Source organism: Primulina eburnea, chromosome 11, assembly GCF_022965805.1.
Source record: "Primulina eburnea isolate SZY01 chromosome 11, ASM2296580v1, whole genome shotgun sequence".
Taxonomy (NCBI): Eukaryota; Viridiplantae; Streptophyta; class Magnoliopsida; order Lamiales; family Gesneriaceae; genus Primulina; species Primulina eburnea.
Genome location: NC_133111.1, coordinates 26,988,489 through 27,004,654, shown reverse-complemented (window position 1 = coordinate 27,004,654; position 16,166 = coordinate 26,988,489). Strand labels below are relative to the sequence as shown.

General features: G+C 39.8%; 2 protein-coding genes across 3 annotated transcripts; both read right to left on the bottom strand.

The window, feature by feature from the left end:
• Positions 1 to 431: 431 nt before the first annotated feature.
• Positions 432 to 3,735, bottom strand: LOC140805301 (uncharacterized). Of its 2 annotated transcripts, XM_073161563.1 has the most exons (3): positions 3,123 to 3,735; positions 669 to 1,482; positions 432 to 570 (listed from the first exon to the last, which is right to left on the bottom strand). In XM_073161563.1, exon 2 carries the CDS (start codon positions 1,467 to 1,469, stop codon positions 690 to 692), a length of 780 nt encoding a protein of 259 aa, XP_073017664.1. In that variant the 5' UTR covers positions 1,470 to 1,482; positions 3,123 to 3,735; the 3' UTR covers positions 432 to 570; positions 669 to 689. The 2 variants fall into 2 exon arrangements, with proteins under 2 accessions (XP_073017664.1, XP_073017663.1); XM_073161562.1 differs by lacking the exon at positions 3,123 to 3,735 and having other exon boundaries at positions 669 to 3,102.
• Positions 3,736 to 15,214: 11,479 nt separating this feature from the next.
• LOC140805488 (uncharacterized) lies at positions 15,215 to 15,727 on the bottom strand. Its single transcript, XM_073161759.1, has one exon. The coding sequence runs from the start codon at positions 15,725 to 15,727 to the stop codon at positions 15,215 to 15,217; it is 513 nt and encodes a 170-aa protein (XP_073017860.1).
• Positions 15,728 to 16,166: the final 439 nt, after the last annotated feature.

Genomic DNA, 16,166 nt, shown 5'->3' with positions numbered 1-16,166 from the left:
TGGTCCACATACATCAGTGTGCACTAATTCCAAAACTTCATTGGCTCTATGTCCTTTAGATTTAAAAGACCTCTTAGTCATCTTACCTTCCAAACAGGATTCACATACAGGCAAGGATTCCACCTTTAAATTACTTAAAGGACCATCCTTTACCAACCGTTGAATTCTATTAAGGTTGATATGACCAAGTCTCAAGTGCCACAAATAAGTTTCATTAGTGGGAGACAATTTAATTCGTTTGTTGGATTCAATGTGATGCAAAGAGCTGTCATCTTGTTTTAAGACATACAAATCGTTATTCAATTGTCCCTTGCAAATAAGAGCTTTATTCAAGGTAATATCAACCACCATTTGTGAAAAATGGACATAATATCCTTATCTAAACAATAAAGCAACAGAAATCAAATTTCTAGTAATCTCCGGAACATAATAACAATGTCTTAAAACCAAATGTTTATTATTCGAAAAATAAAGATAAACAATCCCAACAGCTTTTGCAGACACCACAGCCCCTGTGCCAACTCTTAGAGTATGTTCTCCTTCATTGAGGTTTCTGGTTACTTGGAACCCCTGCAAAGTATTGCATATATGATTAGTGGCTCCAGAATCTACAATCCAAGTATCAGTAGAATCAACCACTAAACAAGACTTAATAAAAGATAACTCACCACTACCTTGCTTCTTGGAAGCTAGATATCCTTGGCAGTTTCTCTTCCATGACCCTTCTCTCCACAATGGAAACATTTTCCCTTAGGCTTGCCATCTACCTTGACCTTCTTTTCACTTTTTTGTGGACCCTTCTTGTTGGGCTTCTTCCTCTTATTCCCATTTTTACTTTTCGGCTTGGAATAAGACGGCCCAGCAGAAGCAACAACAAATGAATCACCAGTTTTAGTCTTAAGAACACTTTCAGCATTTTGGAGTTCCTTCATCAACTCAGTCAGGGACATGTTTGGCTTATTCATGTTATAGCTAACCTTAAACTGTGAGAACATCTCAGGGAGAGTCTCAAGTGCCATGTCAACCTGAGTCTCTGATTTGATTTCAGCTCCTAACACCTCAGCCACGTTAAACTGAGCGATCAATGCAAGCATATGATCTCTCACGGGCATCCCAGGTTTCATGCGCATGTTCATAATGGTTCTAATGGCTGCTTGTCGTGCCTGACGTCCTTGATGCTCAAACATTTCTTGGAGGCTATCCATGATTTTTGTAGCAGTGTCCATGTTCTGATGTTTCTGTTGCAGCACATTTGAGATGGATCCCAAAATGTAGCAACGGGCCATCTCATCAGAACTGATCCACTTATCACAAGCCTGCCTTTGAGCTACCGTGGACTCCGTCGTAGGCACCAATGGACAGGGTTCATTGAGCACAAACTTGTGTTTCTCCGCAGTTAAGACAATCAATAAATTACGTTTCCAATCAATGTAATTTTCTCCGACTAGTTGGTTGTTGGTTAAAATCATAGACAGTGAATTTCTAGACATTTTTCTGAAATTAAAATAAATTTAAATGAGCAATGCAATAAATAAAATTTCGTGTTATGCATGAAATGCATTTGTAGATCCCAAAAACTACTACAACACAACAATTTACCTAAAACTCCAAAATACATAATTTTTTCTTTAGGAAAAAACATGTTATTTATAGCTAGGCTGGGACCCTCCCACTAAATTCAATATATCTAGCAACTCATGCAATATCAATTTAGAATCGCTTGATTTTGGCCATCAAAAGATATTGTAAAATATTCTATAGGAAATTCTCACAATATTATTGATTTAAGTGTATACCCTTAAATTAATTATTTATCAAGTATCAAATTAATTATGTCACCTATAGGGTGGTCACAATTAATTTTACTATAAAATAATTATAATAATGAGTCCAATCAAGTAACCGAAAACAATGCAGCCCTCCTATAGGGAGACCAATAAAATTGGCACGAGGCATACATATATTCTTACTAATGGACTAATAAGGGAGACCGTGGGATTATTTAAAATATACCCTCTCACACTTAATATTTAAATTTAATTTTGGGTTTTATCCGATTAATAAAATCATGACTATTTTAACTCTTAAAATAGTTCAATTATTAATCAAAATATTTATTCTCTAAAATAGAATAAATAAAATTTTATGCATGACAATATGGTACCTAAAGCGGTGTTTATGCAATCTACATGGCATGATACATGAATGACAAATATAAACAATAATTAAGCAAGAACAAATTTATGGCCCATCCTAGACACAAAAAAAAACAAGAATCTAATTGAACCCAATTTGGCCCAATCCTTCAATTCTTAAAAGTGTCCAGCCCAAGCTTTTGATCCAGCAACCTGGTTTGGCCCATGATCAATTTTCCGGATCCGATCCGAAAACCCATGACCCGAACCCGAACCCGTGACCCAGAACCCGCTTTTTCTTCTGCAACCCTAGGAAAAAAAACGCCTCCGCCGCAGCTGCCGCCTGCCGCCGCCGCCGGAATCGCCGGGAACTTGCAAGAGTGAAGATTTACACCGCGCCAATCATCGGGAAACCACCGTGACACCATATCCATCTCGAAAACGAAAATCGGTGCCCGATTTTTCCAGATTCAGCGCTGAAAATCTTGAAGAATTTCGCATCTCCTCGGCGCCGCTCCACCGTGAAGAACGACGCGTGAGAAGTACCGGAAATCACCTTCGCAAACACTCCCCATCCTCGCGGCCGCGTTCTTCCGATTACGCGATCCAGATTTTCAATTTCCATGGAGGTTTTTCGAAATTGCAGAACAGGCCCCTGACGATTTGAAGAAGGTGCACTCCGGTCCCTGGAATTCTTTGGACGAAATTGCATTCTGGCCCTCGAGTTCTTTGAATAGAAGCAGAAAAGCCCAATCCGAAAAAAAATACAACAAAATTGCACGACAATAAACAAGGGGAAACATGGAGTCGTAATCCACCCCCTTGGTTACAGACTCGAAAATACGAAATACAATTTCACCAAAAACTAAGGCCATAAACCGTTCAAAAATTAAATAAATCATTCATTCAAACCATAATCACATAAATCTAACACCGCTTTAAACTAAAAATGCATAAATAATTAATTAATTCGCAATACGCAAAAACAATATCAAAACCTGGCTCTGATACCATATGTTAGCCAAGATCGAGAAGATCTGATCACAAAAATTGATTTCTTGTGATCTCAATCATCTCTACTGCACAGGATCGATTGTTCTACGTATTTAACACGAATTAATTAATTACAACACAGAGATTAGAGATTACCCTTGAAGCGTGTTTTCGATCTTCTTCTGCACTGGATCTACGCTCCAAACCTCCAAGCCTTCTCTGGTGTTCTCTCAAACTCTTTGTGTAGGATTGTGTTGTGTGTGGTCACAAGTTACAATATCACATATATATAAAATATATTTGTGATATCTTGTAACAAAAAGATAACTAGAATATCTTTTAAAATATAAATTTAAATAGACAAATATATTATACATATCTAGAAGATTTGATATCTCAATCTTCCATGAAATATAATAGTCCAGATAAATTTATCCCACATATACCATAAATTATAACTCATATAATTTATCCGAGTTTATATTAGAGCCACCAAAGGGACCTGGTCGGATTCAATTAATTTAAGCTCCAATAAATTAATTTGATCCAATCAACTCATGATTTATCAAAATAATTTATTAATCTTATTTTACTCCACTAAAAGGATAAGATTGTACTCTCAAATTAATTGATATTACTGAAGCACAAAATCAATAATAATATCCTCTGATTTATCGACCCAACAATATTGACATGTTTAAATATATTTTTCTACATTGTTGTATTAAAATATATTTTTAAAAGGTTATTCGAGTTGCGATCAAGGAACGGAGACCGATGGTTGAAAATGGAAAATGATTTTATTAAATAAATGTTTTTAATTATTTAAAATATGGGTGATGTTTTTTTTATTATTTTTGAAAATAAGGAGTTTTGAGGTGATTTTATACGTTTGGACGTAAATTTTATCGGTGTTGGTTTTTCAACAAAAATACGAACTTTTTGGTAACCCGACAATTAAATTCACAAACTTATTGTTAGCAAAACTATTTTAAAATTTTAATTATATCCTTATTAAGACTAACATGCCTAATTGGTTAGCTTAATAGGCCGAAGTCCTAATTAGTGAATTAATTAGTATTTAAATATGTTAAACCCTTCCCAAACCTCAAGCAAACTCATGCCCCACTCCCCTTCTCAATTAAAACTCTACCCCTACCAGCAAAACACACGGCACACACAATCAAATTGAGGGAAAAGCATCAAAAGTTTGCAAGGAAATTCAAGCCATCGTCTCTTCGTCACCGTTCTTCAATCGCCAACAGTTTCTCTTGCGTAAAATACGCAAAGGCACGCCATAATTCTCTTTTTACAAATCTATCACACCATAATATTTATTTGATAATGATTTGAAAGAAAACAGGAGACACAATTGAAATTTCGTAACTATGTGCATATAGGTTTCAAACTTGTGTTATTTGATTCCAAAACCACGTCTTATTGTTGTGGAAATGGCTGCCATGAATTAGGAAGTTAAGGGGCAAGTTTTACACAAGTTTAGAGGTTTTAAAACACACTAAAAACGCTGCACAAATCATAAACACAAAAGCTGGTAGCACTTTTTTGCCATTGGGTTGAGGGGCTCGGTTTTAGGAGTTGCAGGACTGGGCTTTGGTTCGGTTGGGACCAGGGCATGGATAGGGTCTGTTATGGGTCAGGGGTAGAGTCCTAGACACACTAGGACTCGAGTCAGGGGCTGGGTAAGGAGTCCTAGCTTGCTAGGACTCCCACCCGAGGGTATCAAGGGTCTCGCGTAGCAGCAGATGTACAGGGAGAAGGGGCTCGGCCTGGGGGCTTTGGGCTAGGCTAGGTCGAAACTTTATGATCCTATGAGGGTGCATAAGGGTCTGGATAGAGGCTGGGGCAGCTTGGTCGGCTGCTGGTTCAAGAAAACCGTGAGGAAAGCCATAAGCGCAGGTTTCTTGTGCAGAAGTTTAGGGATTTTGCTGCTCGGGTTTAGGGGCTTGGGCTGGTCTGGCTTGGTCCAGGGATGGTCAGGGACAGGTGGGCTCAGTGGTGTCTCAGCTTGTAATATCCAAGCCTGGTGAACGGTACGGTTTAAGATTTCGTATGATTATTGACTATTTGGTTCAGTTTTGATGTTAAGAGTTGCGATTTATGGTTTATAGTATTGTTGATATTAGATGATGTGTAGTTGTATTGTAGCCTTGTTGCGATTTAATTCATGGTAATTCGTATGTTGAGCCAATTGGGGTGGTTAGATAAGTTATAGAGTTTCAACTTTCTTGTTGGGAGTGTTGCCAGATTATGAGGAGAAGCGACGTTGAGATTCGATTTTTAGATGCAAAGTTATTGTTGACTACATAGGAGAGTGCACCCGCACTCCATTTTTTAGTGCACCCACGGTGAGTAGACAGAAGAGGCAGTGCACCGCACTGAAAAAGGGACCGCACCTGCGGTGGCAGGGCAGAACCTTTAGCGCACCCGCAGTAAGAACTCAGCGCACTTGTGGTCGTCACTTTCGGATTTTTGGATGTGGTTCAGTACAGGCAGCGCACCCGCGGTCCAAGGCTTATCGCACCCACGGTGTATGAACAGTAGAGTCGTGTTTTACGGTTTTAAGTGATTAAATGCAAGAGTTGGCTTCATTTTCCTCATTTCTTCTCCTACTTCTCGGTTTGCAGCTCAAGGGGAAAGCTAGGGTTCCATTTCCTTTCATTTCCTTTCTTTGATTCTAGCTTCTTGTTGGGTATTTGAAGTGAGAACAAGGTCATTGTTGGTTCAAGGAGCTAAGATAAGCTTGTGGTAAAGTTTATTCTTGGTTTTTGTTGTTGGGAGAAATCATGGGTTTGTTGATGGTGTTGGTTTTATGGATTTATTGGTATGGTTGTTTGATTATTGGGTTATTAATGGTGCAATATATGGTTTATTGTTGTAGAAAGTGTATCAAGAGAATAGAGTCAAGTGATCCAAGTGTTGTAAGTGGAATTCATTTCCTTGTGCTCACATGATAATATATGTATTGTGTTTCAATGGTTTTAACATGTTATTCCCTTCTATTTCATTCATGCTATGTATTAATACACTTTGTTGTATATTAGAGGCATTTTATGTCTCAATTATGTCAAAGGGAATACAAAAGAAAAGAGTATGCAAAATGTTTGGTTTAATGCCTAAAATAAAGTTCAAATGATTTATTGGATTGATAGATTCATAGTCAGAGATTGCATGCAATTAGTTGATCAACGACCATAGGCTTATATCCCAACAGAGTATCGATTTATATCGATTGGATATAGGTAAAGAGACAGAGATACTATCTTGATATTATCAATCCATCAGAGAAAAGAGAAATATCATCGTTATTGTTATTCATGCTATGATATTTATGTTTCAGAGTTGATGGTATTCAATGTTTTCAAAGTCATGTTTTTCAGAGTATTCTATGTATTCGTTGTTATGTAAGAGTTCCACTTGCTGAGTCTCATACTCATTTCAGTTATTTCATATGATGTAGATAAGGGCGACGAGCCGGGACGTTGATTGGGGCCGGAGTCATATGCATAAGAGAAGGAAGGAAGAAGGCTATTTTGCTAGCATTTTGTACAAGATCACAAAAATGATGCAACGCCCCGAAAATTTTAAGGTCCACGCGAACCACCTGCATGCAATTATTAAATTACTTTGTATTTTAATTAAATGTTTTAATTGCATTATTTAATTATGTGATGCTTATTTGTATGTTTAAAATATATTTTTCTACATGATTGCATTAAAATGTATTTTTAAAGGTTATTCGAGTTGCGATCGAGGAACGGAGACCGAGGGCTGAAAAATAGAAAATGTTTTTATTGGTTATTCGTTTTTAATTATTTAAAATGTGGGTGATGCTTTTTCTTATTTTTCTTAAAATAAGGGGTTTTGAAGTGATTTTATACGCCGGGGCGTAATTTTTATCAGTGTTGGAATTTCAACAAAAATGCGAGCGCTTTGGCAATCCTTCTAATAAATTCACAAACTTATTTAAATTAAGTTATTTTTAATATTTTAATTATGTACTAATGAGCCTAATTAACCTCTTAATGGGCCAATGCTTGATTAATGTTTAATTAAACTATATATTATACAATTAAACCCCATAACCCACCATATAATCCCTAGAACACACGCCCCACCTTCCCCTACAATTACAAACTCTCTCCAGCATATTCTACACGGCACACACCTAATATTCATCAAGGAAAATTCATAAGTTGCAAAGAAAATCAAGCCAAGGTCGTTCGTCGCCGTTCTTCGTCATCAACGTTTTTTTCGTGCGTTTAAAACGCAAAGGCACGCCATATTCTCCTTTTTCTCATCATTCACACCATAGTAATTTTTTAAAATCGTTTGTGTGAAAAACATGATGTACTTATGAATATTTTCTAAATATTTCACATACATGTGGTAAACTTATGGTTTTATATCCCAAATTCATGTTTAGTATATGTTGAAGGGGCTGCCATGATTAGGATTGGTTAGGGGATGTTTTTCCATGTGTTCTAGAGCCCTAAAACTCACCAAAAACGTTGCAAATCTAAAGGAATAAGGCTGGGATTTTAGCAAGAGAGGGACCGAGAGTGCATGGCTTGGGTGTGTCTTCAAGTTTGGGCCACTGTGCACGGGGTCAAGGGATTCGACCAGGTATGGAGGCTGGGTCCTAGGGGTCAGGGTTAGGTCCTAGATAGAGTCCTAGGGCGGCTAGGGTCGAGGGAGGCGGTTGGGGAAGAGTCCACGTTAGGAGGGACTCTCCCCCATGCTCTGTTTTCTGCTGGGTTTCGGGAGGGGGCTGCAGCAGGGCTAAGGGCGAGCTGGGTAGGTCCATCAGGGTTCAAGAGTCATGGGCAGGAGTCGGGCAAGGGGCTGGAGAGGCTGGGTCGCTGCTGGCTCGAGGAAACAATGGAAGCCGTGAGGGAAAGTTTGCACACGCAGCTGCTGTGGCTTCGTGCAGGGCTTGTTGCTTGGTTCAGGGGCTCGGGCTGGGGGTCTCTCGGGTCTGGGACTGGTCTAGGGTCAGTAAGGGTCATGAGTGCTCAATGGTTAAGGGCTGGTAGTGTCCCAAGGCAGCTAGGAAACCTGTTACACTTAGGACAACACACGAACACACTAGCAGAATTGGGCCAAGATTCAGTGAGTTTTTGAGCAGGCCAGGGCCGGTTTTTTGGGCTGGGCTTGCACAGTAGGGTCCCTAGATGGGTTGGCTAGGTTTTGGCTCAAGATGGCTCGGGCGTGGCTCGAGTAAATTAGAAGATGGCTCGGTGCGTTCGGTAGGGTGTCATATTTCGAAATTAAAGAACTAAAAAATGATCCAAGGGTCCACGGGGGTGGCTCATGACTTGGAAGGGTACAATAAATCTTAAAAATGCTATGTTTAAAATTTGGGATCAAAATAACGAGTTTTGGATTTATTCGGAATTTAATCGACGCACGAAACGTTAATTAACGAGTTAATCGAAACGCCTAGTTTTAAGCTTTATAAAATCATGTAAAAATAGGTTTAAGCTTAAATAATTATTATAAGTCTAAGTTTTTAATTTGGGAATTTTATATGAAATTTTGGTTTAATTCGGGATTAAAACGCATTAAAACGTTATATTTAAAGATAAATTTAAGAGTCATCGAATTAAGCTAAATAAAAATATGAGAAAATTCATGTAAGCTTAAATAATTATTTGGGACATGTTAGAGTCAAGAAATCAAGAAAAAAGTCGAAAACTTAAAATGTCGAGTCCAGGGGTAAAACGATCTTTTTACACCCGGAAATTAGTAAAGGTCATGGCAGTGCCCGAAATGCTGTTTTAATGAAAATATGATCATTTTTATATGTTTATGAATTTCTCATGATTTAATTATGATTTTTAAATGTCTAAGGGATTTTTATGATTTAAAGAAGACATTTAAAATACATGTTGCATGCTTAGTTTCAAAAAGGAAAATTGTAAATGTTATTCATGATTTTTCAAGTGATGTAAATCAAAAATGTTGAAGGATGTGAAGTTATTGTGACTAATTCGTTAATGTTGGCGACGTCGTGAGGGTTAGGGTCCCAGTGGGAGCCCGACGATCGTGTTTCCATCATTGCGAATATGTGGTAACGGTTAAAGTGGTAACGGTTTTGTGGTAACGGAAGAATGGGAATATCGTGAGGGGAAAAGGCCCCAGAGGGAGCCCATTTATGGGAAAAGGCTCCAGAGGGAGCCCCAACGATCGTATTTCTATTCGAATCATGACAGGCCAGGGCCCAGTTGACCGGTGAGAGTGTTGCTGGTGTCCCCCACCGCCCAATACTGTGGTTATATGTAGATGGATCCATCGACCCTCATGATCATGATCAAGAAAGTCACAATTAACGATCTGAATTCAACAAAGGAAAAGGAAAAGGAAAAGGAAAAGGAAAAGGAAAATGATTATGATCAAGTTAAAACGTTTTATGTCATGATAAGGAAAAAGTTAAGGTTTATGCCTGTCATGAAAATGTTTTATGCATCATGAAAATGTTTATGTTATGCATCTTCATGAAAATGATATTTTAAGTACAAATATTTTTACTGTTGCGTGTGGTTTATACGTATTATTTGGTATCAAGAATATGACGTGTTGAGTCTTTAGACTCACTAGGTGTGATTGATGTAGGTGATTGATAGTAATGTTAATGGAGGTCTTGATGGATGATCTGACTGGACTGAAGGTGCACATAACCCGAGGATTTCTATTTTTCCGCATTTACGATTTATGGTTCATGATTTACGTTGAAGATTTTACGACTTTTTATTTATGTTTTGAGAAATTATAGTATGGGCTGTATTTCTCAAATGTATAGTGGGTTGTTTTATTTAAAAATGATGTCCAAAATATTTTATAAAAATATTTTCTTGTGTAGCATGTTGGCCGAAATTTAAGGAAGGAAAAAAAAATTCTAGTACTTTTAAAGCAATAAAAAGGGCAGACGTTTCAAATGATATTTTGTATTGTTGTATCATTTGATTGATCATGTATATACTTTTGATTATATATTGAAATGTATTTTAAATCCTTCTTTCTTTTAAGAAAATTTTAAATTCCGTTGCTGTTTTATAAAAACTGGTCAAGGATGTTACATTTAGTGGTATCAGAGCACCGTTCTTCGAACCAATGCATATAACTTCATCTACTTTCAACGGTCCGGGTATGTCTTCTTCTACATCTATTATTGTTATTGGTTGATATGTATTGTGGGAGCACATTGTACGAGTAATGCCTTCTAAGAGAAAGGCTTCAGAGGGTGAGGATAGTTCTTCATCGAGAGTTGTCGACGAGTTCGGCAAGTTACTGAAAGAGCAAGCCAAGGTCCACAGTGAACAAATTCAGCAGTTGCTCCGTTTTCAAGGTACAGGTCAAGGTAGAGGCCAAGGGAGATGTCAAGTGGTTCAAGCAGTTGGAACCGATGGGGTCTTTACTGCTTTCAAGAGAATGGATCCGCCTGAGTTTGCAGGAAGCACTGATCCATTGGTGGCAGTAGAGTGGATCAAAGCACTTGAGGCGATTTTTGATCATCTCAATTATGAAGACAAAGACAGAGTTGGTTGTGCAGTATTCATGTTAGTCAAAGCTGCATGTATTTGGTGAAATGCTACCAAGGTAGGTGTTGATGTTCCGGCAATGAAGTGGCAAGATTTTACTGATTTTTTCTATGACAAGTACTTCCCAGATGCACTTTGAGCTCGGAAGGTGACTGAATTTTTAGAGCTTCGTCAAGGAGGTATGAATGTCGATGAGTACATTCTGAAGTTCGAGGAGGGTTGTCTGTTTGCCCCGTATATTGCCTCCAATGACAAAGACAACGGAGCTCACTTCATTAGATGCTTTCGAGCAGAGATCAGAAGGGACATCCATATTTCTAAGGCGGTGACATATAAAGAGATTGTGGATAAAGCCTTGTTAGCCGAGCAAGATGAGAAAGATATTGCAAGAGGGAGACAAGCGAGACAGCAAGCTATTTCTCAAAGGGGTCAGGTTCGAGCCAAAGAGGAAAGGGTAGTTTTAAAGGGAAAGGCAAGTTAGAGTCGAGTTCTAAAGCACCGACAGTTCCATTTGATCCAGAGAAGCCATTGTGTCCCAAGTGCAGTAGGCATCATAGGGGAGAGTGCAGATTTGGTACTCATACTTGTTACCGATGTGGTACTGCATGCCATATTGCCAAGGATGTCCAAGAGGATCGAGTAAAGAGAAGGTGCATGGTCGCATCTTCACCATGATGAAGGAAGGTATAAACCACGATTCTTCTATGATCTCTAGCACTATTTTAATTTCAGGCAGAGTAGCTACGACATCAATTGATACAGGTGCTAGTCATTCTTTTATGTCTGAACTATTTTTGAGATCTTTGGGTTTAGTTCCTTCTGTTCTTCCCCTACAGTTTAATGTTGTATTTCCTTCTGGGGATGTGTTGTGTCTCACATCTATTGTGCATGCGTGCTCTGTTCAAATTGATGAGCGAGTGGTTTATGCCGATTTGATTGTTATTCCGATGGTTGCGTTTGATATTATACTTGGCATGGATTGGCTATCAAACTATCGTGCAGTGATTGATTGCGTTGCTAAGACGGTGAAATTTGCAGATGATGGCAATAAGGAAGGTATGCTTGCCAGTGCAGGTACTTCGCTGGTCCTTCCTTTTATTTCGTGTCTTGAGACTAAGAAGTCTTTGTTTAGAGGTTGTGATGGGTTTTTGGCTTCGATTGTTGATATAGATAGAATGGTTAAGTTGAATATTGATTATATTGATGTTGTGAGAGAGTTCCCTAATGTATTTGAGGATGATGTTCCAGGTTTACCGCCGGACAGAGATATAGAATTTGTGATTGCTCTAGTTCCGGGTACGGTTCCTATTTCTAAGGCTCCGTTTAGAATGGCCCCTATAGAGATAAAAGAGTTGAAGACTCAGTTGCAGGATCTATTGTATAAAGGTTTTATTAGGCCGAGTTCTTCGCCTTGGGGAGCTCCGGTTCTTTTTGTCAAGAAGAAAGATGGGTCGTTGCGGCTTTGAATTGATTACAGAGAAATCAACAAAGTGACTATCAAGAATAAATATCCGTTGCCGTGAATAGACGATCTTTTTGATCAATTGCAGGGGGCTACAGTGTTTTCGAAGATTGATCTGCGATCTGGCTATTATCAGTTGAAGGTTAGGGAGTCTGATATCCCTAAGACGGCGTTTCGGACCAGGTACGGTCATTATGAATTTCTTGTTATGTCATTCGGTCTAACTAATGCTCCTTCAGTCTTCATGGATCTTATGAACCGAGTGTTCAAGCCGTACTTGGATAGCTTTGTCATTGTTTTCATCGATTACATATTGATTTATTCCAAGACAAGAGAGCTTCATGCAGAACACCTCAGAGTTTTTCTTCAGTTGTTGAGAGAGAAGAGGTTGTATGCTAAGTTGAAGAAATGTGAGTTCTGGTTGGAGCAGATTTCTTTCTTAGGCCATGTTTTCTCGAAGGATGGTATAGCTGTTGATCCAGTGAAAATCGAGGCGATACAGAAGTGGCCTATTCCTACAACTATATCATAGGTACGCAGTTTTCATGTTTTGGCGGGTTATTATCGTCGTTTTATTGCAGACTTTTCCAAGATTTCCCTGTCGTAAACCAATCTGACGAGGAAGACTGTGAAGTTTGAGTGGTCCATTGAATGCCAAAGTGGATTCCAAGAGTTGAAAGATAAGTTGACGACAGCTCCTGTACTTGCTTTGCCCAGTGGTTCAGAGGACTTTGTTGTTTATACCGATGCGTGGAAGAAGGGCCTCGGTGCAGTGCTGATGCAACGTGGAAAAGTTATAGCTTATGCTTCTCGCCAGTTGAAGGACTATGAGAAGAATTAACCTACACATGATCTGGAACTGGCAGCTGTGGTTTTCGTCCTGAAAATCTAGAGACATTACTTGTATGGCGAAAAGTGTGAAATTTTCACGGACTACAAGAGTTTAAAGTACTTGTTTTATCAGAAAGAACTCAATATGCGACAGAGACGGTGGTTAGAGCTTGTCAAAGACTATGATGTGACAATTAGTTATAACCTAGGGAAGGCGAATGTTGTGGTAGATGCATTGGGCCGTAAGTCGAGTTCTTCTTTGAGTTCGATGATTCAGTAGCCGTTGTTTTAGATTTGCAACGAGCGGAGATAACTTTGGTAGTCCCAGGAACCATTGCTCGCTTTTCAGCGTTGATCATTCGGGCTACTTTGACAGACAGGTTCCGTAGAGAGCAGGCTAATGATGTGCAGTTGATAGAGATGAGAGCCAGAGCATAGGAGAGAGGTAATTCAGAGTTTGAGATGAATAGATATGGTTTGGTGACATTCAGAGGCCATATTTGTGTTCCTGCTGGTGATGATATTCGGCGAGACGTCTTGACAGAGGCACATACCGCGCCATACTCGATACATCCAGGTAGCACCAAGATGTATCAGGATCTTTGTAGACTCTATTGGTGGCCAGGTATGAAGAAGGATATTCCCATGTTTATTTCTCAGTGCCTAACTTGTCAGCAGGTGAAAATCGAACATCAGAGACCTGCTGGGACATTGCTATCATTGCCGATTCCTCAATAGAAATGGGAGTATATTACGATGGACTTCGTGACTGGTCTACCTAGAACGCAGAAAGGTTTTAACTCTATTTGGGTTATTGTTGATAGATTGACCAAGTCAGCGCATTTTCTTCCAGTCAAGACGACGTATTCCATGAACCAGTATGCCGAAGAGTACGTAGCAGAGATTGTTAGACTTCATGATGTTCCTGTGTCGATCGTGTCTGATCGTGACCCTAGATTCACTTCAGAGTTTTGGAAGAGTTTGCACAGAGCTATGGGTACACGGTTAGCATTCAGTACAACATATCACCCCCAGAGCGACGGTCAATCAGAGAGAGTGATTCAGATTTTAGAGGATATGCTCAGAGTTTGTACTATTGATTATCCTGGTAGCTGGGATTCCAAATTGCCTCTTGTTGAGTTCACGTACAATAATAGCTATCAAGCAACGATTGGCATGGCACCGTATGAATCACTTTATGGCAGAAAGTGTAGATTTCCCTTGTATTGGGACGAGATTGGTGAGAGGAAGATGTTGGGTCCAGAGTTGGTCCAACAAACAGCTGATGTTGTTGCTCTTATCCTAGAAAGAATAAAGGTAGCACAGTCGAGACAGACGAGTTATGCTGATGTGAGATGAAGGCCATTGCAGTTTGAGGTTGGTGATCACGTGTTCTTGAAGATTGCACCTCTTAAGGGTGTGATGCGGTTTGGCAGAAAGGGAAAGTTGAGTCCGAGATTTATTGTCCATTTGAGATCTTGGACATAGTCGGTGATCGAGCTTACAGGTTAGACCTACCGCCAGATCTTGATAGAGTTAGTAATGTTTTTCATGTCTCCATGCTCAGGAAGTATATTGTGAATCCTTCCCATGTTCTTCGCCACGAGCCATTGGATTTGACGCCGAATTTGACGTACCAAGAGGTTCCAATCCAGATTCTGGATCGCAAAGCTAAAGTGTTGAGAAACAATGAGATCGCAAGCCTCTGTATTCCGCGTATGCTTGTGTGCGCGCAGTGGCGCGAGTTATGGCGCTGCCGCGCGCTGGCTTCTGTTCTTCAGAGTGTTCGGGGTGCGCGCTGTAGCGCGAGATTTTGCGCGGTCGCGCGTTGCTCTCGGGTTCTGCCCACTGTTCCTGCGCGCGCTGCTGCGCGAGATGTTGCGCTTCAGCGCGCGCCACTAGATTTTGCCAATATATGAGTGCGCGCCATCGTGCGTAATATGGCGCTGCCGCGTGCGTGCCACTGGTTTCCTTCGGTAATGATATGCGCGCGATCGCGCGAGAGTTGGCGCTGGGGCGCGCATGCCTCTGTATTCTACCCTTTTTTTTATAAAAATAATAACCTGGAAAAATAAAATGATTCAAATTAATACTTAAATATAAAAAATTAAAAATATTAACTATGAAATTGAAATGAAATAATGAAGCAGAGCGATTGCGAAAATAAATAAATGCGGGTTGCCTCCCACACAGCGCTTGGTTTAACGTGGACAGCCCGACTGTACCCTGTCTGATCAGATCAACTTGTAACTGTCGATATTCATTACTTCAGTTCCATAGTAGGGCTTAACCCGCTGTCCATTCACTTTGAAGGTTCTTCCATCATTGCACTTTAGCTCGACAGCTCCATAGGGCGACACCATTTCCAAAACAAATGGCCCCGACCATCGCGACTTAAGCTTACCAGGGAACAACTTCAGACGAGAGTTGTACAGTAGTACCTGTTGTCCTGGTTTGAGCTCTCTTCGAACTATGATTTTGTCATGCCACTTCTTAGTCTGTTCTTTGTAGATCTTGGCATTCTCATATGCATCATTTCGGAATTCGTCCATCTCGCTCAATTGTAGTTTTCTAACCTCGCCAGACGCTTTCAAATCAAAGTTCAACTTCTTCACAGCCCAAAATGCCCTATGCTCCAACTCCAATAGTAGATGGAATGCTTTTCCAAATACCAGCCGATAGGGAGACATCCCAATAGGCGTCTTGAATGCAGTCCGATAAGCCCATAGCGCATCATTCAACTTCATAGCGCAATCCCTCCGGTTTGTGTTGACAGTCTTTTCCAGTATCTGCTTAATTTCCCGGTTGGATACTTCAGCTTGTCCATTCGACTGCGGATGATATGCTAGTGCCACCTTGTGCTTCACATTATATTTGGCCAATAGTGAGTTGAAAATTCTATTGAAAAAATGCGTACCTTCGTCACTTATGATGGCTCTCGGTGTTCCAAATCTGGTGAAAATGTTTTTCTGTACGAATTTCGCTACAACATGAGAGCCATTAGTACTGGTGGCGATTGCTTCCACCCATTTCGACACATAATCAACAGCTAACAGAATATAAGAATAACCAGAGGAAGGGGGAAAAGGTCCCATGAAATCTATGCCCCAAACGTCAAAAAGTTCCACTTCCAAAATATTTGTCAGTGGTAATTCGTGACGCCTAGAGATGTTTCCTAACCTTTGG